Here is a 25,246-nt window from a genome sequence, read left to right as displayed (position 1 = left end):
AAGTAGCCTTCTTATCTCTGATCCACTGACTCACGTCGTGTTTTTGCTAACAGTGGCTTTGCTGCAGCTTCAAATTGTCCTCACTCCAAAATGACCAATGTTAGTCTAAAACATAGGGGGATAACTTTTAAAAACGGTTTGTTAATAAGGGCTTATGATTTTAACCTTTATTAAAGCACCTATGCAGAAGTGTTACATGGTGGGGGCAAATGCTTGGGGTGTCTGTTGTTTTTAAATAAGAATAAGGCAGTTAAAGGGGGGGGTCATGAGGGGAGGGGAGGGAGACGGCTCTTGTTTAAAAATCTTGGGCCTATAGGATTGGTTCAGGAAAATTTATTCTATGATGCAGCTGTGGAACAGCATCTGATTGGTCTGATCCAAAGGTGGAGATAAATAACCTGAGGGGTTGTGAGTGTTGGAAGCTTCCTCGTTCCCCAGGAACAGCCACAGGGGTAAGATCTCTCTCTCTCTCTGATTCAGCCATGGCCTTTTCTTGCCTTGTTCTCACTTCTAACCTACCTTTATATGTTTCTCTTTTATTTCACTCTTTAAATGTTCTTTTCTTAACCTACCCTTATATTTAATATTCTAAATGCTTCTTTATTAACCAACCTCTATATTTTTACAATGTGCTCACTAAACAGTCTCTGCTTTCCAAAATTCTCTTTTTTGGCATTTGTTCTTTTTTAACCTCCCCTTATATTTAATGCACCTTTTAAATTTATCTCAGTTTTTTTATTCTTTAATAACATGCCAAACGAGGCCTTTAAAATTATCTCCTCTTACTAAATGTAACCAAAAATCCTTCTTTTCATCAGTAGCTTCCCTCTATTCTTCCAAACTAACCCTTTAAAAACAAAACTCTTTATTTTTCCTTAGGTTCTCTCAATCAGTTTTCAACCTTTTTCTCTAACCAATTGACCAAATGTATCAGAGCACCAGCAGGCGACATTCCCTCTATTCAAACATAAAAAATAGTCAATTTTTTTTTTCAAAATGGCCAATGGTGGCAAACCTCGACATCGGCTGAAATGGGAATGGAGAGCGGGACATAAGTCCTAAAGGGAGCATGGAAACTTGTCCAAAAAGACATGGTGACGAATACTATCTAGGTATATACTACTCCCCTGCTTTGTGTTGGTGTTGGACTAGATACCTCCTGAGGTCCCTTCCAACCCTGAGATTCTATGATTCTATGAATGAGTTTGCAAGGTACAGGCAATGGAGAATATTTCATCACTCAAACAGCCCTGACTGATTTGCAGGGAGCATCATGAACGTCTCAGGAAACAATCTGCATCCTGTGCTCCTGGAAACTGAAAGCAACAGGCTGAGCTGCTCCTTTCTCAGAAATGGGAGGAAGCCGGGAAGCGGGGCTGGCTCTGAGCCACCAACCTGCAAACAACATTCCTACAGCCCTTAACTCTTGTGTAAGGGGACTGTTATCCCCTTACTAACACTCAGTGGGGTGTTTTGGTTGCTAGCTCCCAGTACCAAAAGGGGAGGGGTCGAGGGGAAATCAGGAGCCTGAGACTGACAGTCCCCAGGGGGAACGGGGAAAGGCCAAAGCTCCAGGTCAGCCTGACGGACAGGGCAGGCAGGCTAATGAGGGAGTCAGGAGGCCAGGGGGATCCCATCCCCCATGTGAGCTGGAATTGCCTGGGTCAGACAGAGTGGGGCAGAGCTAAGGAGAGAGCAGAGGCCCAAGCTGAGCTGGGGAGCAGAGCCGAGCCAGATCCAGAGGGGGCAGAAAAACAGCCCAGGAAGCAGGTCAGAGTTGGAAGCAGAGCCAGAGACACGGCCCAGGGGGAGCAGATCCTGTGCTGGGAGCAGAGCTGCAGCCACAGAGCCAGAGACACGGCCCAGGGAGAGCAGCTCCTGTGCTGGGAGCAGAGCTGCAGCCACAGAGCCAGAGACACGGCCCAGGGAGAGCAGCTCCTGTGCTGGGAGCAGAGCTGCAGCCACAGAGCCAGAGACATGGCCCAGGGAGAGCAAATCCTGTGCTAGGAGCAGAGCTGCAGCCACAGAGCCAGAGACACGGCCCAGGGAGAGCAGCTCCTGTGCTGGGAGCAGAGCTGCAGCCACAGAGCCAAAGACACGGCCCAGAGGAGCAGATCCTGTGCTGGGAGCAGAGCTGCAGCCAGGGAGCCAGGTGCGGTGAGCAACCGAGGCCAGCCAAGGGGGGACCCTGGGCAAAGGGCCCAGCGTAGAAAGACACCCACAGCCAAGGGCCACTGCAGGCCAGGCTGGGAGCGGGATCTTAACCCGACGGGGGGCTGATGCTGGGAAGAAGGGTCCCACCACCCAAAGCCCAGAGGTGTGTGGTCACCACCATTGCAAGTGTCCCACCCGCAGCCCAGCCAGGGCCTGAGACGGAGGCCTGGGACCTACAAGGAAGAGACTGTGAACTGCCCTGACGTTCCAGAGACACTGTTTGTGATGGTCCCTGCCCCAGAGCGGGGTGATGTGTTTCCTTTAACCTTCCCCATGTTTCCTTATTCCTTCTTTAAATTAATTGTTGATTAAATAACATTCACCAGCCTGTCACACACGGGGAAAATAACAGAAACTGGACAGGGTTCATCTAGGATCCGTTCCCAGAATGGGAGGGGTGCATCCTGTTCCAGTCCAGGAGTCAAGAAACCTCTCGCTGCTCAGCCCTGACCCCGCGCCTCACCAGAACAGGAAACTACTTAATCAGTAGAGAACAGTCCCTTCTCCTTGTTTCGCCCCCTGAAGCAAATTCCAATGTTAGTCTAAAACATAGGGGGATAACTTTTAAAAACCGTTTGTTAATAAGGGCTTATGATTTTAACCTTTATTAAAGTACCTATGCAGAAGTGTTACATGGTGGGGGCAAATGCTTGGGCGGGGGGTCTGTTGTTTTTAGATAAGAATAAGGCAGTTAAAGGGGGGGTCATGAGGGGAGGGGAGGGAGATGGCTCTTGTTTAAAAATCTTGGGCCTATAGGAAAATGTATTCTATGATGCAGCTGTGGAACAGCATCTGATTGGTCCGATCCAAAAGCGGAGATAAATAACCTGAGGGGTTGTGAGTGTTGGAAGCTTCCTCCTTCCCCAGGAACAGCCACAGGGGTAAGATCTCTCTCTCTCTCTGATTCAGCCGTGACCTTTTCTTGCCTTGTTTTCACTTCTAACCTACCTTTATATGTTTCTCTTTTATTTCAATCTTTTAAAATGTTCATTTCTTAACCTACCCTTATATTTAATATTCTAAATGCTTCTTTACTAACCAACCTCTATATTTTTACAATGTGCTCACTAAACAGTCTCTGCTTTACAAAATTCTCTTTTTTGGCATTTGTTCTTTTTTAACCTCCCCTTATATTTAATGCATCTTTTAAATTTATCTCAGTTTTTTTATTCTTTAATAACATGCCAAATGAGGCCTTTAAAATCATCTCCTCTTACTAAATGTAACCAAAAATCCTTCTTTTCTTCAGTAGTTTCCCTCTATTCTTCCAAACTAACCGTTTAAAAACAAAGCTCTTTATTTTTCCTAAAGTTCTCTCAATCTGTTTTCAACCTTTTTCTCTAAACAATTGACCAAATGTATCAGAGCACCAGCAGGCGACATTCCCTCTATTCAAACATAAAAAATAGTCAATTTTTTTTTCAAAATGGCCAATGGTGCCAAACCTCGACACCGGCTGAAATGGGAATGGAGAGCAGGACATAAGTCCTAAAGGGAGCATGGAAACTTGTCCAAAAAGACAGGGTGACGAATACTATCTAGGTATATACTACTCCCCTGCTGTGCGAATGAGTTTGCAAGGTACAGGCAATGGAGAATATTACATCACTCAAACAGCCCTGGCTGATTTGCAGGGAGCTTCATGAACGTCTCAGGAACCGATCTGCATCCTGTGCTCCTGGAAACCGAAAGCAACAGGGTGAGCTGCTCCTTTCTCAGAAATGGGAGGAAGCCGGGAAGTGGGGCTGGCTCTGAGCCACCAACCTGCAAACAACATTCCTACAGCCCTTAACTCTTGTGTAAGGGGACTGTTATCCCCTTACTAACACTCAGTGGGGAGTTTTGGTTGCTAGCTCCCAGTACCACAAGGGGAGGGGTCGAGGGGAAATCAGGAGCCTGAGACTGACAGTCCCCACGGGCGACAGGGAGAGACCAACGCTCCAGGTCAGCTTGAATGACAGGACGGGCAGGCTAATGAGGGAGGCCAGGGGGGTCCCATCCCCCATGTGAGCTGGAATTGCCTGGGTCAGACAGAGTTGGGTCGAGCTAAGGAGAGAGCAGGGGCCCAAGCTGAGCTGGGGAGCAGAGCCGGGCCAGATCCAGAGGGGGCAGAAAAACAGCCCAGGAAGCAGGTCAGAGTTGGGAGCAGAGCCAGAGCCAGCCCAGGGAGAGCAGCTCCTGTGCTGGGAGCAGAGCTACAGCCAGGGAGCCAGGTGCGGTGAGCAACCGGGGCCAGCCCAGGGGGGACCCTGGGCAAAGGGCCCAGCGCAGAAAGACACCCCCCGCCAAGGGCCCTTGCAGGCCAGGCTGGGAGGGGGATCTTAACCCGATGGGGGGCTGACGCTGGGAAGAAGGGTCCCACCACCCAAAGCCCAGAGGTGTGTGCCCATCCCCATTGCAAGTGTCCCACCTGCAGCGTCTCTGCAGCCCAGCCAGGGCCTGAGACGGAGGCCTGAACCTACAAGGAAGAGACTGTGAACTGCCCTGATGTTCCAGAGACACTGTTTGTGATGGTCCCTGCCACAGAGCGGGTGATGTGTTTCCTTTAACCTTCCCCATGTTTCCTTATTCCTTTTTTAAATTAATTGTTGATTAAATAACATTCACCAGCCGGTCACACATGGGGAAAATAACAGAAACTGGACAGGGTTCATCTAGGCTCTGTTCCCAGAATGGGAGGGGTGCATCCTGTTCCAGTCCAGGAGTCAAGAATCTTCTTGCTGCTTAGCCCTGACCCGCGCCTCACCAGAACAAGAAACTACTTAATCAGTAGAGAACAGTCCCTTCTCCTTGTTTCGCCCCCTGAAGCAAATTCCTGGGGATTTTCCCCCTAACGGCTGATTTTGTTCCAGCAGCAAAGAGCGGTTCCCTGACCCCACCCACCAGGGGCTCCAGGACCAGGAAGGACAGTGGATCAGCACAGGCTGCGTAAGGTACGTCCCCAGATCGGCTGCCCCACGATGCTGCCACAGGACAGGGGAACTTGCTGTTGGGGGTTGGACACATTTGACCCACTAACCCCTTCCTTTAGCTTTAGGCACAGGCAGCTTCGGGGGCCCCCTGGGGACCAGCCACCCCCACACATGGGGGCTTCTGTTGGTGCTTCCCCTGCCTGGAGGAGCAAGGGGGCAGTGGGGGAGGGGAGACGGCCCATTGTCTGATTATATGGGGAGGCTTTTCTGGGAAACCCTTGTGTTGAATTGTCTGAGCGACCCAACGCACGGGCGTGGCCAGCAGAGGGATATAACTGAGGGAGATGGGGGGGGGGGTTCCCTACTCTCGCTGACTTCATTTTACATTTTTTCACCTGGGACAAGGTGACAAAGGAAGAAAATGATGCTAAATGCCAGGGGGCCGATGGTGGGAAGAGGGGTCCTGTCCCCTAGCTCCTGAGGGCGCGTGAAGCCGCCAGAGGAGGGTCAAACCACAGTGACACTGCAGCTCGCGCAGGGCATGGGAGACAGGCCTGGGATATGTGAGGAGCAGATGGTGAACTGATCTCATGTGCCAGAGACAGCGGGTTGTGGTGTCCCCGTGCCCAAAGGGGGGGTGTTACTTGTTCCTTTAACCCTTTCCATTTCGTCCATATTTTGCTTACAGCTGGTGTTCAATAAGTTGTATTTGAGTTGAACGTAACACAGGGATCAAGGGGTCAGGGAGGTGTCCAGTGTGCAGGGAGCACCCCAAGGTGGGGACACCCTAGCTCCTGGCCTATTTAACCATGGCAAGACTGGGGGTTCAGCCCCCCCTCCACCCAGGGATCCCAGGCCCAGCCTTGTTGGGGTTTTGAGGACTCTACTGCACAGGAGGGAGGAAGGGGAGCCCTTGAGGGCAGGTGAAGGGAGCGAGCACTCAGATCCTGTCACTGTCCTATTCCACCAGGGCAGTGCAGAAGCCAGGAGAGTTCCCCGCAGTAGCAGGGCCACCCCCACTTATGAGAGACACAGTGGGTGAGCTAATATCTTGTATTGGATCAACTTGCATGGGGGAGGGAGACCAGCTTTCGAGCTGCTGTCAGATGGCTGCCGGCCAAACAGCTCCACGTGCCAGGCCCTCACCTGTGTTTCCGTGCAAAAGTTAAGGGCTGGAGGAATTTTGTTTGTAGTTCATAGATTCAAGGACTGGAAGGGACCTCGAGAGGTCATCGAGTCCAGTCCCCTGCCCTCATGGCAGGACCAAATACTGTCTAGACCATCCCAGATAGACATTTATCTAACCTGCTCTTAAATAGCTCCAGAGATGGAGATTCCACAACCTCCCTAGGCAATTTATTCCAGTGTTTAACCACCCTGACAGTTAGGAACTTTTTCCTAATGTCCAACCTAAACCTCCCTTGCTGCAGTTTAAGCCCATTGCTTCTTGTTCTATCCTTAGAGGTTAAGGTGAACAAGTTTTCTCCCTCCTCCTTATGACACCCTTTTAGATACCTGAAAACTGCTCTCATGTCCCCTCTCAGTCTTCTCTTTTCCAAACTAAACAAACCCAATTCTTTCAGCCTCCTTCATAGGTCATGTTCTCAAGACCTGCAATCATTCTTGTTGCTCTTCTCTGGACCCTCTCCAATTTCTCCACATCTTTCTTGAAATGCAGTGCCCAGAACTGGACACAATACTCCAGTTGAGGCCTAACCAGTGCAGAGTAGAGCGGAAAAATGACTTCTCGTGTCTTGCTCACAACACACCTGTTAATGCATCCCAGAATCACATTTGCTTTTTCTGCAACGGCATCACACTGTTGACTCATATTTAGCTTGTGGTCCACTATAACCCCTAGATCCCTTTCTGCCATACTCCTTCCTAGACAGTCTCTTCCCATTCTGTATGTGTGAAACTGATTGTTCCTTCCTAAGTGGAGCACTTTGCATTTGTCTTTGTTAAACTTCATCCTGTTTACCTCAGACCATTTCTCCAATTTGGCCAGATCATTTTGAATTATGACCCTGTCCTCCAAAGCAGTTGCAGTCCCTCCCAGTTTGGTATCATCTGCAAACTTAATAAGCGTCCTTTCTATGCCAATATCCAAGTCGTTGATGAAGATATTGAACAGAGCCGGCCCCACTTCCCAGATTCCTCCCATTTCTGGGAGAGGGGCCGCTCAGCCTGTTGCTTTCAGTCCCCAGGAGGACAGGATCCAGATCAGCTCCTGAGACTGTCACAAAGCTCCTTGTAAATTAGATGAGGCTGTTTGAGCGATGAAAGATTCTCCATTGCCTGCATGTGGCAAACTCATCACACCAGTGCAAAGCGGGTGTGCAGCTCGATTGATCCAGAATAGCAGCTCTAGACCCATTTTGCAGTGGTGTAAATGATGACCCTACATGGTGGAGAATCAGCCCAGTGCCTGATCTCAGCATATCTCCCAAGGTGGGAGACAGATGGAAGGGGAACAATTTCACAAGTTTCTATTTGTGCACCAGGCAGGGGCATGGGTGGCAAGTTTGTAAAAATTTTGGTGGTGCCCAGAACTCCGCCCCCACCTGTCTAAGGCTCTCGGAGGGGGCTCGGCGGGGGAGGTCTGGGGTGCAGATCCTGGGCTGGGGATTAGGGTGCTGGGTACAGGCTCTGAGCTGGGGCAGGGGGTGGGTGTGCAGGAGGGGGTGAAGGGTGCAGGCTTTGGGACGGAGTTTGGGGTTAGGAAGGGGTGTGTGGGACGGGGGAGGGAGTTTGGGGATAGGAGGGAGTGCAGGGTGAGGGCTGTGGGGCTGAGGATGAGGGGTTCATGATGCTGGCGGGGGCTCAGGGCTAGGGAAGTGGGTTGGGCTGTGGGGGGAGGGCTGTGGGGCTGGTGATGAGGGGTTCATGATGTGGGGGGGCTCAGGGCTGGGGTTGAGGATTAGGATGTGGGGATGAGGGCTCTGGGGCTAGTGATGAAGGGTTCATGTTGCAGGAGGGGGCTCTGGCTGGGGCGGAGGCTTAGGGTGCGGGGGGATGAGGGCTCTGGCTGAGGCTGAGGATCAGGGTGCGGGGATGAGGGCTCTGGGCTGGGGCTGCGGATTAGGGGGCGGGGGGAGGAGGGCTCCGGCTGGGGCTGAGGATCAGGGTGCGGGGATGAGGGCTCTGGCTGAGGCTGAGGATCAGGGTGCAGGGGGATGAGGGCTCAGGGCTGGGGATGAGGATCAGGGTGCGGGGGGATGAGGATCTGTCTGGGGATGAGGATTAGGGTGCGGGGGGGTGAGGGCTCTGGCTGGGGCTGAGGATTAGGGTGCGGGGGGCTGAGGGCTCAGGCCTGGGGCAGAGGATCAGGGTGCGGGGGGATGAGGGCTCAGGCCTGGGGCAGAGGATCAGGGTGCGGGGGGATGAGGGCTCTGGCTGAGGCTGAGGATTAGGGTGCGGGGGGATGAGCGCTCTGGCTGCGGCATAGGATTAGGGTGCAGGGGATGAGGGCTCCGGCTGGGGCTGAGGATCAGGGTGCGGGGGGATGAGGGCTCTGGCTGGGGCTGAGGATTAGGGTGCGGGGGGATGAGGGCTCTGGCTGGGGCTGAGGGTTTGGGGCGTTGGGGAGGCTCAGGGTAAGGGCAGCCTGCCTGGACATTAGTGGGGGGCAGGCACTAGGACCCTGCGGCAGCAGACAGCAGTTCTGCCGGGAGCCCTCCGGCAGCACAGAGCAGGCAGGGGAGAGGCGCGGCTGCTTTCTGCCAGGCAGGGACGGGGCGCGGTGGGGCGGGGGACACGCGGGGGCTGAGACCTGCTCCAGGCAGGGTCGCGGAGGCGGGGGGAGGTCCGCGGGGGGCGGGGCCCGATCCAGGCAGGGCCGGAGGAGACACCCAGCTCCAGATATTGCTGGAGTTGGTAAAAAGTGGAACGGACATAGCCCCATGGTGCCCCCCTTCCGGTGCACGGGCTGTGACCCAGAGACAGGAACAGAACCCAGGGGACCGAACTCCCCGCCCTCCCTGCTGTAACCCACCAGACCCTACACCATTCCCAGGCCTCAGAAACGAATGTAGAGCCCTGATTGAACCCAGAATACCACCCCCGAAAGGAGAGTCTCATTTCTATTTGCATTGTTTCCCAGCAGCAGGAGTGAGAATGAGAGGGGGGTTTTGTCAGCCGGGGCTGCTGGTGTTATTAATCCGACCGGACCGGAGAGCTCTCTCCCGTCAGCTTAGAGCATCTGCATCAGCACAACTGCACCTCCATCAGCGCTGTAGTGTAGCCAGAGCCGGAGAGTGCTGATTGCCAGAAGCTGGGAATGGGCGCCAGGGGATGGGTCGCATGCTGATTCCCTGTTCTGTTCATTCCCTCTTGGGCACCTGGCGCCGGCCACTGTGGAAGACAGGAGACTGGGGTAGAAGGACATTTGTTCTGACCCAGTCTGGCCGTTCTTATGTTAATTGAGAATTCATTCCAGGCGCCCCCACTTGAGAGCTGACCTCGACACAGGATTCAGCTTATGGGGAAAAGAGAGGGGCCAGAAGCCTCTCCCATGCTATTCCCCAAGTCCAGACCCACAGAACCAAGGAATTTAAGTTGAGACTCGAAATCACAGGGTCAGACCAGGTTCAGTTTCCTGGGCAGTGGAGAGATCGCCTGTTATTTCAGAAACTTAAAAGTGCCACATTTCCCCCCCGCCAGGGATTGTCCCTGCAGACGAGCTCTCCCTGACAACGTGCTGGTGCCCTCAGGTCAGCTCTGACTCCGAGGGGACTCTGTCCCACCCTTGTTCTGTGCAGCACAGCGCCCCCCAGGATCAGCACTGACTCGGTGGGGCGATAACACCCGATTGAGCCCCTCCCCCTGCTCCCTGCTGCACAGCACTGGGCTGGGCACTGGGGTCAGCACTGAGGGGCACACGGCCTCTCCTGCCACCCAGAACACGCCCTGCGGCAGAGCCCCTCTAATGTCACACTGGGGCGCTGCAAGTCAGGGTATGTGGAAACGAACCCTTCCCTGCTGGCCACTCTCAGACGTTATCCGTAGATTATTTGACTTCTTGCAATATGTAACCAAAGATCCTTTTCTTACAACTCGGTGGGTTTACGTGCCCACTAATAGGAGATATCTCTATCTGTTTACTGTGTGCAGGTTAATAAATTGTCTCTGGGCACAAAATACTGATCATGGCTGGAATTGGTGTTTCTTTCCCCAGGAAAATGGCAGGTACAAGAAGTTTCTGGGCAGATTTATTTTTAGACTGGGGCAGTAACCTTAGTGGTCTGTCCCATGAGGAATGTGAAGAATTCCAGGCTGCTGTCTGTGCAGGAAACCTCGCTGAAGCCATCACAGTGGTGAAGAAATCTGACGCGTTGTTAAAAAATACCAAGCTCGATGTTGCCATCACCGGAGAACAGGGCTCTGGCAAGTCATCTTTCATCAACGCCATCCGAAGCCTAGCTGACGATGATGAAGGTGCAGCTGAGACCGAGGTGACAGAATCAGCAAAGGAGCCAACTCCTTATCCGCATCCCAAGCACCCAAATGTCATGATGTGGGACCTGCCTGGGATCGGGACGCCAAATTATCCAGCAAACGCATATGTGGAGAAGGTGGATTTTGCTCGCTATGATTTCTTCATCATTATCACAGCAGGGCGGTTCCGAGAGTCGGATGCCAACCTGGCCCAGGAGATACAGAGGATGGGGAAGAAGTTTTACTTTGTCCGCTCCAAGGTGGACGTGGACTTGGGCAGTGAAAGAAAAGGAAAAACGAAGGTCAAGGAGGAGACGGTCCTGCAGACAATCAGAAACGATTGCATCAGTAACCTGCAAAAAGCAGGCATCCTTTCCCCACAGGTTTTTCTGGTGTCGAGATGGGACTTTGAGGAGTACGATGCTCCCCGACTTCAGGAGACCTTTTCAAATGAACTCGACACTCACAGGAGACATGCCATCTTTCATGGCCTGCTCAGCACCTCTGAACAACCCTTAAACTGGAAGAAAGAGGCCGTGGAGCAGCAGATCTGGAAGCAAGCCTTTAACTCGGGCGCTATCGCTACCATTCCTCTCCCGTTTCTCTCTGTTTGGTGGGATGTTGGCATCTTGGTGGATAACGTGACCAAGTTCTGTGAGAGCTTTGGCCTAGACGACTATTCCCTCAGAGCCCTTGAAAAGCCCATGGGCAAGTCTGGTGAGCTGAAGACTGTGATACAATTCCCGCTGGCCAAAGATAGATCAAGAGATGAGGCTTTCAAGCTTCTGAAAGAGGCTACAGGGCAGGTTATGATGATAGCGAAGTATTTCATCAGCATGATCCCAGGGATTGGTACTGTGATAGCAGCAGTGACGTCTTACAGAGTCACGGGCAGATTGCTGCGTACGTTTGTGGCTCAAGTTGCAGAAGATGCTCAAAGAGTCCTGAAAAGGGCTTTGGAGGGAGCTGAGAAAAGAGATTAACAACAGCCACAAAAGAGGAAGGTACCTGATATCTCATGGCAGCTGGAGATCAGAGCCAGCCGAGAGGGAATGCAAATACAGTGCAAAAAAGAAACTGTCAGAAAAGATCTCCAGACTTTGGTGTATTTTAAAAACAAATATTCTTTTCTAAAGTAGGGAAATGGGTAAAATTGAGGTAAAGGTCTCTGATCCCACAATTTCTGTTAAACGCCCCGAAGGGAAAATTGAGGGAGACTCTCAGAACAAATACCGTGTAACAAAACTTTGCTCTATGTTATTTGGTAATAATACCTGACACAGGTTTTAAGACATACTCCAGTTTTCATTATTTAAGCTGCTGGGGCCATACCCTCATATGGCGGGAAGTTAGTGTAACTTTCATAGGGTCATAGATTCCAAGCGCAAAAGGGACCATTGTGATGACCAAGTCTGATCTCCTGCACAACACAGGCCAGAGAACTCCTCTATGATCATTCCTAGAGCAGATCTCTTAGAGAAACCGCCAGTCTTGATTTAAAAATTTCCAGGGCTGAAGAATCCACCACAACCCTTGATTACTTATTCCAATGGTTAATCACCCTCACTGTTAGGATATAGATATTCAGGCCTGTCTGCAAAGGCCTATACTTTAAGAATTTAGGTGTATTCTTATCACTTAGCTAGTTATAGAGGTATAAAAGAAAGAATTAAAAATTACTGTCTGTGTAATGGCCTTCTCTTACTGTGACAGTCTGAGGCCTGCTTCTTTAGCAGCCATAAACTGGGAAATGTATGGTCACGTCCTCACATTCCAAACTAGTCATATTAAAATAAGGCCATTTGGGGCTGTAAGGAAGGTGATTCGATCTATCACCTCCAGAGAAAGGGAAGAGCCTAGAAATTTAGTTTGATAGTTTTCTGTCTGGTAAGAACTCACTTATCAATAGACACAGCTGGAGAACCCTTATGTCTGTATGGATGTAGTTGTGAAATCCTCACTTCTGCAGTGTTTTATATGTTTATTTGCATGGTCTCTGTCTGGTTCTGTAATGGTTTCTCTCTGCTGTATAATTAATTTTTCTGGGTGTAAACTAATTAAGGTGGTGGGATATAATTGGTTAGCTAATCATGTTACAATACATTAGAATTGGTTAGGTAAATTTTAGTAAAATGATTGGTTAAGGTCTAGCTGAGAATATTACTATATAAATTAGGGGCAAACAGAAAGTTAAGATGGGATTCAAAAATAAGGAAAAAAAACTTGGATTTAAGCTTGCTGGACAGGGGCGGCTCTAGGAATTTCGCCGCCCCAAGCACGGCGGCACGCCGCGGGGGGTGCTCTGGCGGTCGTTGGTCCCGCGGCTCCGGTGGACCTCCTGCAGACGGGCCTGCAGAGGGTCCTCTGGTTCCGCGGCTCCGGTGGAGCATCCGCAGGCGTGCCTGCGGGAGGTCCACCGGAGCCGCGGGACCAGCGGACCCTCCGCAGGCACGCCTGTGGGAGGTCCACCGGAGCCGCCTACCGCCCTCCTGGCAACAGGCAGAGCGCCCCCCGCAGCATGCTGCCCCAAGCACGCGCATGGCACGCTGGGGTCTGGAGCCGGCCCTATTGCTGGAAGTTCACCCCAATAAACTTCTCATTGTTTGCACCTTTGGACTTCAGGTATTGTTGCTCTCTGTTCATGTGAGAAGGACCAGGGAAGGGTAAGAGTGAAGGAATAAGCTCTCTAACACTCACCGTTAAAATATTTTGTCTATTTCCAGCTGGATTGAAGTCAAGATCTGGCCTTTTACTATTTGCAGCGCACTGAGTCACTTTCTTTCTTAGGCTCTCATGCACTAGCACAAGGCGGTGATGTTTGGATGCCAGCAAAGTAGGGAAATCTTGAAATCCAAACCAAACTCTTTGCCCGGAATAACGTGCTTCTCTCAATCGTATGAACCCATTTCTGTAGGGATTTGAAATTTTTGTAAAATGAACTACATCTAAATTTCAGGCCTGAAGTGGCTGAAAATCCATCGATGTTTAAGGCCAGAAGGGACCATTAGGATCACCTAGTCACACCACCTGCATCACAAAGTGTCCCTTTGTGGAACGTTTAACCTTTCCTGTGACTACAGAGAACAGTGCAGAACTAAATTTGGCCCTGGCTTAACAGAGAAGTCAAAGGGATTTCCAGAGTGTAAGTGAGCACAAACCAGAATCTGGACCTAAGCCACTAGGCTGCCAATATAATAGTCCAGGAAAGCTATCAGAACAGAGCGACCCCAAAGGCAGCTCCTGTGATTTGAGTTGTAGTTAGTGGCTTGTTTTCTCACGTTGAGTTTCGGTTTTTCTAGGTGTCCAGGAATCACTATCATAGCTCAGACTAACCTGGGGTGCGTGGATTGTAATCGCATTGTGTTGGGCTCAGATGATGATTGGCCCATGTTACCACCATGACACGACTGACGTGCACCGTATTTCATAGTCCGTAACCAGTGTCTGTCCTGGGGCTGCTCTGCGCTGGGACGTTACACAGCGTGTAACCAAACACTCAGGCCGATTCCCATTGACATTAAGGGCATTTTACACTGATCTGGCAGTGGGAAGAGGCCAGAGCCTTAGAGTAAATGAGTATCAGGCCTGGAAGCATTTAGCAGGGTGTTAGCTGGATGTGGGTAACCAACATGCTATTAGGGGTAATTGTGTCGAGTTAGCATGATATTAAAGACGTGTTGTGTGAACACACAGCCGGTTCCATCATGCTTGCAAATAGCTCACATTGGCTAACGGTTTTTCTGGATCTCTCTGAAGTTGCCTGCCTAGAATTACCTGGACTATCTGGTGAGTCAGTGACTACAAAAGAGCTGAACTTGACAATTCTACTTGCTTGCACGTCAAAAGATTTTGAAAATTGTGGCTGTCTGATTTTACAGCAATCGCTGCTTTTGCAAATGTGATATAAAATGGGTTGGAAATGCTACTTCCACCTTCTGCGTAATTAGCAGGGATAATACCTGCTGTTTGTGTTACGACAATAAAGCTTCTCCATGCTTACGCCTCTCTACCTTGCATGTGGTGTGAATCTTCTTGCTGAATTGTTTTTCCAACCTTTATCCACCATTTTGGTTATTCCACCCTTTTAAATTTTCAACATTGGTGAGGCCTCATCTGGAGTTCTGTGTCCAGTTTTGGGCCTCACACTACAAGAAGGATGTGGAAAAATCCAGCGGAGGGCAACAAAAATGAGTAGGGGGCTGGAGCACAAGACTTATGAGGAGAGGCTGAGGGAACTGGGATTGTTTAGTCTGCAGAAGAGAAGAGTGAGGGGGGATTTGATAGCTGCTTTCAACTACCTGAAGGGGGTTCCAAAGACGATGGAGCTCAGCTGTTCTCAGTGGTGCCTGATGACAGAACAAGGAGTAATGGTCTCAAGTTGCAGAGGGGGAGGTTTAGGTTGGATATTAGGAAAAACCTTTTTCACTATGAGGGTGGTGAAGCACTGGAATGGGTTACCTAGGGAGGTGGTGGGATCTCCATCCTTAGAGGTTTTTAAGGGCTTGACAAAGCCCTGGCCAGGATGATTTAGTTGGTGTTGGTCCTGCTTTGAGGTCTCTTCCAAGCCTCATATTCTCTGATTCTCTGATTCTCTTCGTTTCAGCCCCTGAAGCAAAGTCCAGGAGAGTTTTCACCTAACAGCTGATTTTGTTCCAGCAGCAAAGATTGGTTCCCCTGACTCACCAGTCACTCCAGCACCAGAAAGGACGGTGCATCAGCACAGGCTGCGTAAGGCACGTCCCCAGATCGGCTGCCCCATGGTGCTGCCACAGGACAGGGGAACTTGCTATTGGACAAGTTTGAACAGCTAATGGTTTCCTTTAGCTTTATGCATAGGCAGCTTTCCTGATACCAAAATAAAGGGGAAAGGCTGAAGAGGAGTCAGGATCCTGAGACTGACAGTCCCCGGGGCCAGTGAGGAGAAGGCAACACCCCAGGTCAGTGCGCTAGATAGGGCTGAAGGCCAATGAGGGAGCCAGGAGCCCACGGTCCAATGCTCCGTGTGAGCTGGGGCTACCTGAGCCAGGGCAGAGCTAAGGGGAGAGCAGCAGACTGAGCTGGGCTGGGGGCGGAGCAGCAGCACTGAGCCAGAAGATCAGGAGTTGGGGAGCTGGGGCAGTGCAGACCAGCCGTGTGGAGGGGTCCAAGCTGCAGCTGAGAGCAGAATGTTCCCCACAATAGCAGGACCATTCTCTGCTTACACAACGTTCATGGAAGTGATGAGGCGGCTGAGCAAATATATTTATTGGCAAACAACTTCTGTTGGGGAAAAAGACAAGCTGCTTTCGAGCTGCTGTCGGGTGGCTGCCGGCTAAACAGCTCCACATGCCGTGTCCTCGCCTGTGTTTCCTTGCAAGAGTTAAGGGCTGGAGGAATTTTCTTTGCAGTTTGGTGGCTCAGAGCCAGCCCCACTTCCCGGCTTCCTCCCATTTCGGAGAAAGGGGAAGCTCAGCCTGTTGCTTTCGGTTTCCAGGAGCACAGGATCCAAACCAGCTCCTGAGACTGTCACGAAGCTGTTTGAGCGACGCGAGATTCTCCATTGCCTGCACCTTGCAAACTCATTCACACCAGTGCAAGGCAGGTGTGCAGCTCTATTGATCCAGCATAGCAGCACTCTGGTCCCATTTTGCACTGGTGTAAATGACAACACAACATGGTGGTGGAGAATTAGCCCAGTGCCTGATCTCAGCATATCTCCCAAAGTGGGGAGACAGCTCGGAAGGGGAACAATTTCCCATGTGTCTCTTGGTGCACCGGGCAGGGGTTGGGGGCAGGGAGTTCGGGGTTCCAGGTATATGTTCTCCTTAGCAGAGGGTTCAGGAAGGGGTTACTAGGCTGCCCTGGGGAGAAGAGAAGAGGACCTGCAATGGCTGAGGAAGGAATGATTCACTCTACAGCTATGCAGAGATAATGGGTTAATCTAGGCTCTGTTCCCAGAATGGGAGGGACGAATCCTGACCCGAGCCTCACTAAAACTGAAAACTCTTTAATCATTGGAGAAAAGCCAGTCCCTTCTCTTCATTTCAGCCCCTAAAGAAAAGTCCTGGAGAGTTCCCCCCTCTCCCCGTAGCTGATTTTGTTCCAGCAGCAGAAATTGGTTCCCCGACTCACCAGGGGCTCCAGGACCAGGAAGGACAGTGCATCAGCACAGGCTGCATAAGGTACGTCCCCAGATCGGCTGCCCCACGATAGCTTTAGGCACAGGCAGCTTTGGGGCCCCCCGCTGCATTCCCGGGGGGACCAGCCACCGCCCCACATGGGTGGCTTTGTTTGTGCTTCCCCTGCCTGGGGAGTAAGGGGCGGTGGGGGAGGGGTTGTGGCCCATTGTCTGATTTTATGGTGTGACAGAGTGGGGAGCATTGACCTGGCAATGTTGTGTGGGAGTTTTACTGGGACTGTCTGCATTGGTGCTGGATGGTGGTGGGACATCAGGGTGTGACTTCACTTGCAGGATGATACGTGAGCACATAACCTGAGCCCAGAAGGGGGTTGGGGCCAGGTGACACCTTCTGCCCGGGAAACTGGACCAAGGCTGGAGGAGGAGCCAGGGGGTGTGGCTGGGTGAGAGGGCTGGAGGGGGTTTCAGTTTGGAGCTGGCTGGGGAAATGGAGGGAAGTCCAGCACTGGGGGCTGGGCTCCCTGCCCCCCCAAGATGGACCGAACTAAGGGGTCCTGGTTTCTGAACCTACAAGCTCTGTTTTGGGGCTGTGTTCCTGTCGTCTAATAAACCTTCTGTTTTACTGGCTGGCTGAGAGTCTTGGTGAAGCGGAGGAAGTGGGGGGTGCAGGGCCCTGACTCCCCCACACTCCATGACATATATAGATAGGCTTTTGGGGGGGAACCCTTTTGTTGAATTGTCTGAGTGAGCCAACACATGGGTGTGGCCGGCAGAGGGATACAATTGATGGGAAGTGGGGATTTGTCTCCTGTCTCTGATTTTTTATTTTATTTTATTATTTTTTTACATTTTGTCACCTGGGAAAATGTGACAAAAATAAGAAAATGATGCTTAAATTTATGCTACAGACAAGGTTGGTGAGGTAACATCTTTCACTGGACCAACTTCTGCTGGTAAAAGAAACAAACTTTTAAGCTCCTCAGAGCTCTTTCTTCAAGTCTGGGAAAGATGCTCCGTGCCACAGCTAAATGCAAGGTGGAGCACATATTGGTTGCAAGAGACCATTCCAGGTGAAGTGGCCATTTAACACATCTTTAGGCATAGGACAAAAAAGGAGGGTTAATGGGTTCCGGATTAGAACATAAGACCAGCCAGACTGGGCCAGACCAATGGCCCATCTAGCCCAGTATCCTGTCTTCTGAGCATGTTTGGTGCCAGATGTTTCAGGGGAAATGAATAAAACAGGGCAATTATCAAGTGACCCATCCCCTGTCGTCCAGTCCGAGCTTCTGGCAGTCAGAGCTCCTACCCTCATGATTCACTATCACTCCAAGCCATCCCTTGTCTCCCATTCTTCTGCCCCCGACCTCCCAAGCCCACACAAGGGAGCCCCCACCCCCATCCTCTGCTTGCATCTGTGTGGTAAATGAATATTACACTTGTTGTGAAAAGAGGGAAAGACAGGACCAAGTATGCAACCTTCCCCCACTTGACCCCTGACTATCACCCATTGAGCGCCACAGTGCTTGGCATGTGTGTTGGTCCCATTTTCAGCAGCAACGGGGATTGAACTGCCCAGTGGGTTACACATACAATTAGCAAATATTTTAAAGGCACTTGATTGTCTGATTGCCTTTGATTATTGATAGTAATTGAAATCATGATGTTCCAGATATAAAAATCAAAGGATAGATCATATTTCTGTTCACCGTTATTTTATTAAAGGATTTGGCGACTTTTTCTAAAATGTCCAATGGAGAATTGAGGGACTCACAAGTTTCATGGCTGGCTTGGAAGGGAATGAGGACTCCAGTAGGGTGCGCTACTGCCCAAAGAAGTCTTCTCGTTGGCTCAGAAAAGGGGGTGGAGCTACAGCAGGACTTCCTGTTTTGTCAAATAGGCCTGAAATTGGCCAGTGAAGCTCCACAAGAGGGCAGTACTGGTGAGGGTCAAGGGTGTTGCAATGATCCAGGGGTAACTTGCACCAAGTTCTATCCATAACATACACCTGAGCTCTCCCTATCAGAAATGTACATCTGTCCTTCCCTGGTGCACACATCACCCTCCTGAATGTAGCACATTCTAGAGGTGAAGAGATCAGAGATGCACTTTGCAAATTCTGTGCCACTGGAGGAGAATCTAGTCCTGGTTCTGTAGGTTACAAAAATGAGCTGATGATTTTATGTTCCCTGTAAAAAAAAAACCAAAACCAAAACAAAACAAACCACTAGATCTGGTGGAAAATTTCCCAGTAGAACAGTTTTCCATTGGATAATGCTGATTGGACAAAATCAAAACTTTGTGGAGCTATATCAACTTAGTTGAAATGTCCAACAAAAAAGGATCAAAACATTTTGTTTTGATAAGGTCAAAGCCCTTCATTTCAACGTTATTTAAATTTGTATACATTATATTAAGTATTTTAAAGTTATGAGTGTAACCACCGCCCTTCAAAGGTAATCGTAAGAGATAATTAAGCACATGTTGCCTCCCAGAACAAAGGGCTGAGTCAGCTCAGGAATTTATGAACTGGGTGGAGGGCTCAGTATTGTTTTGGCTAAGGGCTGGTCTACACTACAAAGTTAGGTCGACCTAGCTATGATGCTCAAGGGTGTGAAAAATTCACTGCCCTGAGAGATATACTTAAACAAACCTATGCCCAGGTGTAGACTCTGCTAAGTCAATGGACAAATTCTTCCATTAACTGAGCACCCCGCTTTCAGAAAGGTGGATTTACTACAGTGATTGAAGGACCCCTTCTGTAGCCGAAGCTGTGCCACTGTAGCATTTCTATTGTAGGCGTACTCTGAGAGCATGTACGCATGTGAGGGAGAGCAGCATGAGACACAGAGAGATAGCCAGAGCCTGGAAGTGTCATGGGGTCAAGCCTAGAGAAAGTTTTTTGAACCAAGAGTGCTGGATGAAAGGAATTTGCACTTGTGAGCAAGGATGCTATCAATTTCTCCTCCTAGTGGAAACAACACCCAGGGCCTTAAACTTTAACTAGATAGGTCAAAAGGGGTATCTAAAATTATTAATTAATAAGTATATAGTATATTATATTTATATTACAATTAATAGTGGAAATTAAGCACTTTATCAAAATAAGGTCATTTCAATAAAGCCCTGTGGATATTTTCACAACTAATTGTTCTGGAATTTTTGTTACATGGGAAATTTCAAATTTTGAACTTTTTGTTCTGATCTGGGACAAATAGAAATTTTGAAATATCAGAATTTCCTGCCAAATGGAAATTCTGAGTTTTAACCAACTCTAGCGAATGCTGAATGAAATTTTCTTTTTTCCTCTTCCTTCTCTGGGCCAGATGACATCTTTCAAATCTTTCATGGAGTCCATGGAGTCTCTCTCTGCACTCATGAAGGATGTGGATATAGAGTTAGACCCAAAGGCATTGTTCAATGCAGTTATACAAGTATATGAGAAATTCATGGATCTCTTCAAAGATGGAAGCCCTGAGGTAGCCGCTTTGAAAGCTCAGAGGCACTGGAGTCATTCGAAAATACGGTGCTCAACATTGCTGTTACAGGAGAGACGGGTGCTGGGAAATCATCCTTCATCAATGCCATCCGGGGACTGGAGACTGAGGACAAAAGAGCTGCCCCAACGGGTGTGACAGAAATGACAACAGAGCCAACTGCTTATCCGCATCCTACCTACCCTAACGTGACACTGTGGGATTTACCGGGGATCGGGGCAATGAATTTTCGGCCACAAAGGTACCTCCATCAGGTGAAATTCAGTCGCTATGACTTCTTTATTATCGTCGCTTCAGAGCGGTTCCGTTCCAGCCACGCCGACCTGGCCCGGGAGATCCAAAGAATGGAGAAGAAGTTCTATTTTGTGCGCTGCAAAGTGGATGATGATTTGGCCAATGAAAGAAGGGCTCATCCCAAAATGTACAGTCAGGACAGTGTCTTGCAGAGGATCAGGGAGAATGCTGAGAAACATCTGAGACACCAAAGGGTGTCCAACCCACAGGTCTTTCTTCTCTCCAACTGGGAGTTTGACCAGTATGATTTTCACCGACTGGAGGATACGCTGGAGAAGGACCTCCCCAGTCTACAGAGACTTGTGTTTCTGCTCAGTCTGCCCAACCTCTCCCCTGAAATCATAGAGAAGAAGAAAGCCGCTCTGAAGCAGCATTTATGGAAAATTTCCCTGGTGTCAGCTTGTATCAATGCTGTTCCCATTGAGAGAGTCTCTCTTGCGTGTGACATTGGAATCCTGCTGGTCTCCATGATCACCTTCTACAAGCGATTTGGCCTTGATGATGACTCCCTGGCTAAGCTGACCAGGCAGGCTGCAAATCCCGTCACAGAGCTCAAGGCTGTTATCCTATCACCACAGGTGGAAGAACTCACCAGGGACTTTTTAATGAAGAAATGTGTCAATGTTGGGTGCGGCATTACCAGGTCAGTTGAATGTCGCTTTAAGCTGGTACCAGTGATTAGCACCCCCCCAGGTTGAACAGGAAGCATGAGTGTTGTAGTCAAAGAAATCACACACATTGTATGTGCCTCGTATCCAATACTTTTTCCATTGTGGTATCAGGTTTGAGATGCTGCCTTCTCTCCAGTGGATGGGGGCCTTTGGCATCTGATCTCTTTGCTTGGGCAGTGCTGAACTTTTGATGCTGTTACATTTAATTTTTCTCTTCTGCCTCCAAAGCTTTGGTCAGGACCCTTTGGGCATCTTCAGCAACATCATTTAGAAAGCGCTTCAGCGTGGCACATGTGATTGGAAAAGGTAATGCTGAAAGGATACCGGACAGAAATATCTCATGGACGACACGCTCAGTTAACGTCATGTAATGATCTTCAGCCTTGCCCAGAAGATGCACAATAAAATGGTTTGATATTTCTTCTTCTAGCGGAGACTTTATCACGGCCTTCAAGTCTGCGATGGGTTTCCCAACCATCTTGGAAAGGTTAACCAGGGAGTCATCATCCAAGCCAAAGGTCTTGCGGTAACTTGCCATGCAGCGCCTCAATAGAGAAACATCACAAGCAAAAGAGAGACCTGGAACAGGAAGTAAAGAAGTGATGCAGGACACCAGAGCGTGCTTCCAGATCTGATCCTCCAGGGCTTCCTTCTTCCTTTCCAGGATGGGTCTGGAAATACTGGTCAGGGAAAGAAGGAAAACATGCCTCTTGTGAGAATCAAGATCATCTGCCAGAGTTTCCTGCAGTCGGGGAGAATCGTACTTGCCAAACTCCCATTTGGAGACAAGGAAAACCTGCGGTGAGGTCACCCCTGCTCCTTGCAACTTTGTCATGCAATCGTTTCTGATTTTCTTCAGGGTGGTCTCCTCACTCAGGTTTTTCTTTCTTTTTTCATTTTGCAAGTCTACATCCACCTTGCAACGCACAAAGTAAAATTTCTTCCCCATCCTTTGGATCTCCTGGGCCAGGTCAGCATGGGTGGATTTGAACCGCTCAGAAGCGATGATAATAAAGAAATCATAGTAGGCAAAATTGACTTGCTGGAGGTAGCTGTCAGGCCGGAAACTCGGTGTCCCAATTCCCGGCAGGTCCCACATGGTAACATTTCGGTCTTTGGGATGAGGATAAGGAGTTGGTTCCATTGTTGTTTCTATCACATCAACGTTGGCTGCATCTTCATTCTCATCATCCAGACCCAGCATGGCGTTGATGAAGGACGATTTCCCAGATCCTGACTCTCCTGTGATGGCGATGTTGAGTTTCATGTTTTTCAACTGCTCTAGGGATTCCTGCGCTTTAGAAACCATTTCTGAAAGATTCCCTCTTTCAACTGCAGCCTTTAGCTCTTCAATATCCTCTTCGGGCATATTGGAGAGATTAAAATCTGTATCCTGAAATCTACTATCCAAAGCACCTCTTGGTAACGCCATCTTTCTGGGGAAAAAAAGAGAAGGATACCAGTCAGTGCAGATAGAAAAGGGGAAGGTAAGCTGGGGAAGACAGAAATTGGCATTACAAAGAACTTCATGAGTCCAGATTGTTCCTGCCTCTTCATAAGGCTACTATAATGCCAATAGAGAGAAAATGTATCAAGAGTAATGTTTGATTATCATTGTCACACTGTCTGAAGTGACTCACCACTGAGAGTGCCAATCTCAGGCCAGACTGTCAGAGAACAGGGCAGATACACCCAAACTGGTCCTATATTCTATCATTAGATTTCACCAAGCCAGTAATAAATGTGAACTCCTGGATCACTATATCAGTTGGACCATGGAGACACAGACAGTCCCCTGAGACTCCCCAGCCAATTTTACCACCCAGTCAAACTAGACTTTTTGGTAATGGTCCTTTAACTCAAATATCACATCACATTAGGTTACTACCAACCCCAAAGGGTCAGTCACTTACCCCAGGTACATGGATACTCTCAATCTCACACCAAAGACAACATTGGCAGCCAATTTCTCTAGTAAACTAAAAGTTTATTAGCTAAGAAAAGACATGAACATTATTGAGAGGTTAAAGCAGATAGATTACATTAACAGATGAGTCTAAGATTGTAAATCCAAAATGACAGCAGAGATGTAGTAATCTACTAGTTTTGCATAAATCTCTCTGGATTATCCAAAATGATTTTGGGGATCTCTATCTTGCATCTGGAGTGTTCCCTTGTGAGTGTCCAAACAGTCCAGAGATGCAGGATCATTCCCTCAAACCAATATTTATAGATCCTGCTCCCAGAAGAAAATTTGAACAATGTCTTCACCCACGTGAGTTTTGATGCGTAGCAGCTGCAGATTGAGTTGTGGATTTCCATTGTTGAACACACTGGCCCTTGCTTTGAAGTTAACATTCTACTTCCTTTGCACACGCAAGTAATTCAGTTAGAGTGAGATACATCATACAATTGCCTGCCATTACAGTATAGTAGGGACAGAGAAGTGAAAACAATGCAAGTATCGTTCATTAGTATTCATGAAGTTCTAATATCTGACTATACACACACTTTGATCTGGGGTTATTTAATTACAGGGTCGTACATAGTGTAATGTGATAGCAATCAATAGGTTTCTAGATAAGTTTGAAGACAATGCCATTAACATTCCCTTTGAACTAAACTAACACAAGTGAATTGTTAACATACTTAAACATTTCACACTTTGTTGATATTCACACACAACTGAATTGGTCTATTGTTCTATTGTCGGTGTTACAATCAGCACTCAGGATAGGGGAGCAGGGGAGGAAAAGAAGTGAGAAGAAGTCATGCCTCAGAACTCTGTGGTGAAGAAAGTAGCTTGTGAAGAAATAAAGGTTTTTGTGGGTATTTTTTACTATTTTGATATTATACATCATTTCTGAAGCAAGAAAATGAATATCTCATCAGCTGATTCTCTAAGAGCTTGGAAAAGATTTTTCTGTGCGTGTTTTTCACAGGCTGGTTTGAGTTATCCCAATTTTAATCACCAACATTTCCCCCCTTTCATATTAGAGGCCAGATTTTCACAAAGTACCACTATGGAACAGTTTGCAGTTAGAGGTGGTGAGAAAATTTCCAGCAAAGCATTTCTTTTTCACAGAAAAATGTTGATTTAAAAAAAATTGTTGGGAAAAATCTCAATGAAATGTTTCACTATTAAATTTTGCATCTCCGCCTCTGAGCGGTCATGGCTGAGAGCTGTAGTTCAGTTTCTTCATTCTCCCCATTTTCCCTTATTGGCTAAGCTCCCCAGCCAGACTACCTTTCCCATGATGCACCACAGTCATGGGACTCCCATGATGCACTATGCAGCTCAGGAGGATGCAGATTACTGTTGAATTTCTCCAAAATGTTTTGACATTTCCTAGATGAATGTTTCCATTCTGCAAAGCTCTCCAGTATTTCAACCCTTCATCCTGATTCAGCACGACAGCAAAGGCTGAAATATTGGAATTTCCCATGAGACAATTTCCATTTTTGACCAGTTCCACTCTTAACAGGGCCTCTCCACTGTTCTCAGTGGGATCTGAATCTTTTGAAAAACTGGCCCTTAAGGCATAAATATTCTAGTGGGCCTCTGATCTTGACTGCCTTGTTTTTAGTGCCTGTTTTTCAGAAGTGATGAATGACTCATAGCCTCTGAAAATCAAGTTCCTTGAAGAACTCTCAAGCTAAGTACCCAAAAATTAAGGCATTCAAGGTCAGGCAGTGTCCATGTCTTAAAATGAAGGCCTAAATGCCATATTTTGAACTCAGTTACTCGAGTGAAAACCGGGAACTACCGCACCCAGTGACTCCAAATTCACACTGACATCTCTGAGGAGGGAGGACACTCATTCTAGTCCAGAAGCTCCGATGTGCCACACAAATTTGGTGGCCTCACAATTGCATTGTTGAAAATTATTAACATCGTAAATAAAGAGTCAAGAAAGTGTCTAGAAAGATCTGTTTGTATTGACAAAAAGAATCTCTCCGAATTTTAAATTTCCTGCATGAATTTTGTTTCCTTTATTGTGGGTCTTTAATGGATTGATCCTCAGCCCTGTGAGGCAAGGAAGATTTAATGAAGGGTTTTTTTTAATGTAATTATCATCATCTTTATTACGGAAGCTCATAGAG

General features: G+C 48.7%; 2 protein-coding genes and 1 pseudogene across 5 annotated transcripts; 2 read left to right on the top strand and 1 right to left on the bottom strand.

Annotated features, from left to right (window-relative positions):
• The first annotated feature begins 433 nt into the window (after window positions 1-433).
• Window positions 434-15,361, top strand: LOC120390173 (interferon-inducible GTPase 5-like). Of its 4 annotated transcripts, none has more exons than XM_039512560.1 (3): window positions 434-452; window positions 5,070-5,147; window positions 10,303-12,047. In XM_039512560.1, the coding sequence occupies exon 3, from the start codon at window positions 10,307-10,309 to the stop codon at window positions 11,543-11,545; it is 1,239 nt and encodes a 412-aa protein (XP_039368494.1). In that variant the 5' UTR covers window positions 434-452; window positions 5,070-5,147; window positions 10,303-10,306; the 3' UTR covers window positions 11,546-12,047. The 4 variants fall into 4 exon arrangements, 3 of the variants coding, with proteins under 3 accessions (XP_039368494.1, XP_039368495.1, XP_039368496.1); XM_039512561.1 differs by lacking the exon at window positions 434-452 and adding an exon at window positions 2,123-2,152; XM_039512562.1 differs by lacking the exon at window positions 434-452 and adding an exon at window positions 4,727-4,745.
• A 1,156-nt stretch (window positions 15,362-16,517) lies between these two features.
• LOC120390175 lies at window positions 16,518-21,604 on the top strand (annotated as a pseudogene).
• Window positions 21,325-22,789, bottom strand: LOC120390174 (interferon-inducible GTPase 5-like). Its single transcript, XM_039512563.1, has one exon. The coding sequence runs from the start codon at window positions 22,572-22,574 to the stop codon at window positions 21,345-21,347; it is 1,230 nt and encodes a 409-aa protein (XP_039368497.1). The 5' UTR covers window positions 22,575-22,789; the 3' UTR covers window positions 21,325-21,344.
• Window positions 22,790-25,246: the final 2,457 nt, after the last annotated feature.

This window comes from Mauremys reevesii, linkage group 24, assembly GCF_016161935.1.
Source record: "Mauremys reevesii isolate NIE-2019 linkage group 24, ASM1616193v1, whole genome shotgun sequence".
In the NCBI taxonomy this organism is placed as follows: Eukaryota; Metazoa; Chordata; order Testudines; family Geoemydidae; genus Mauremys; species Mauremys reevesii.
The sequence above is the reverse complement of the archived record's forward strand: the minus strand, read 5'-3'. Positions and strand labels throughout refer to the sequence as shown.

Excerpts from the sequence above, each read along its gene's own strand:
- LOC120390173 (XM_039512560.1), top strand. The coding sequence starts at position 10,307 with ATGGCAGGTACAAGAAGTTTCTGGGCAGATTTATTTTTAGACTGGGGC.
- LOC120390174 (XM_039512563.1), bottom strand. The coding sequence starts at position 22,574 with ATGGCGTTACCAAGAGGTGCTTTGGATAGTAGATTTCAGGATACAGAT.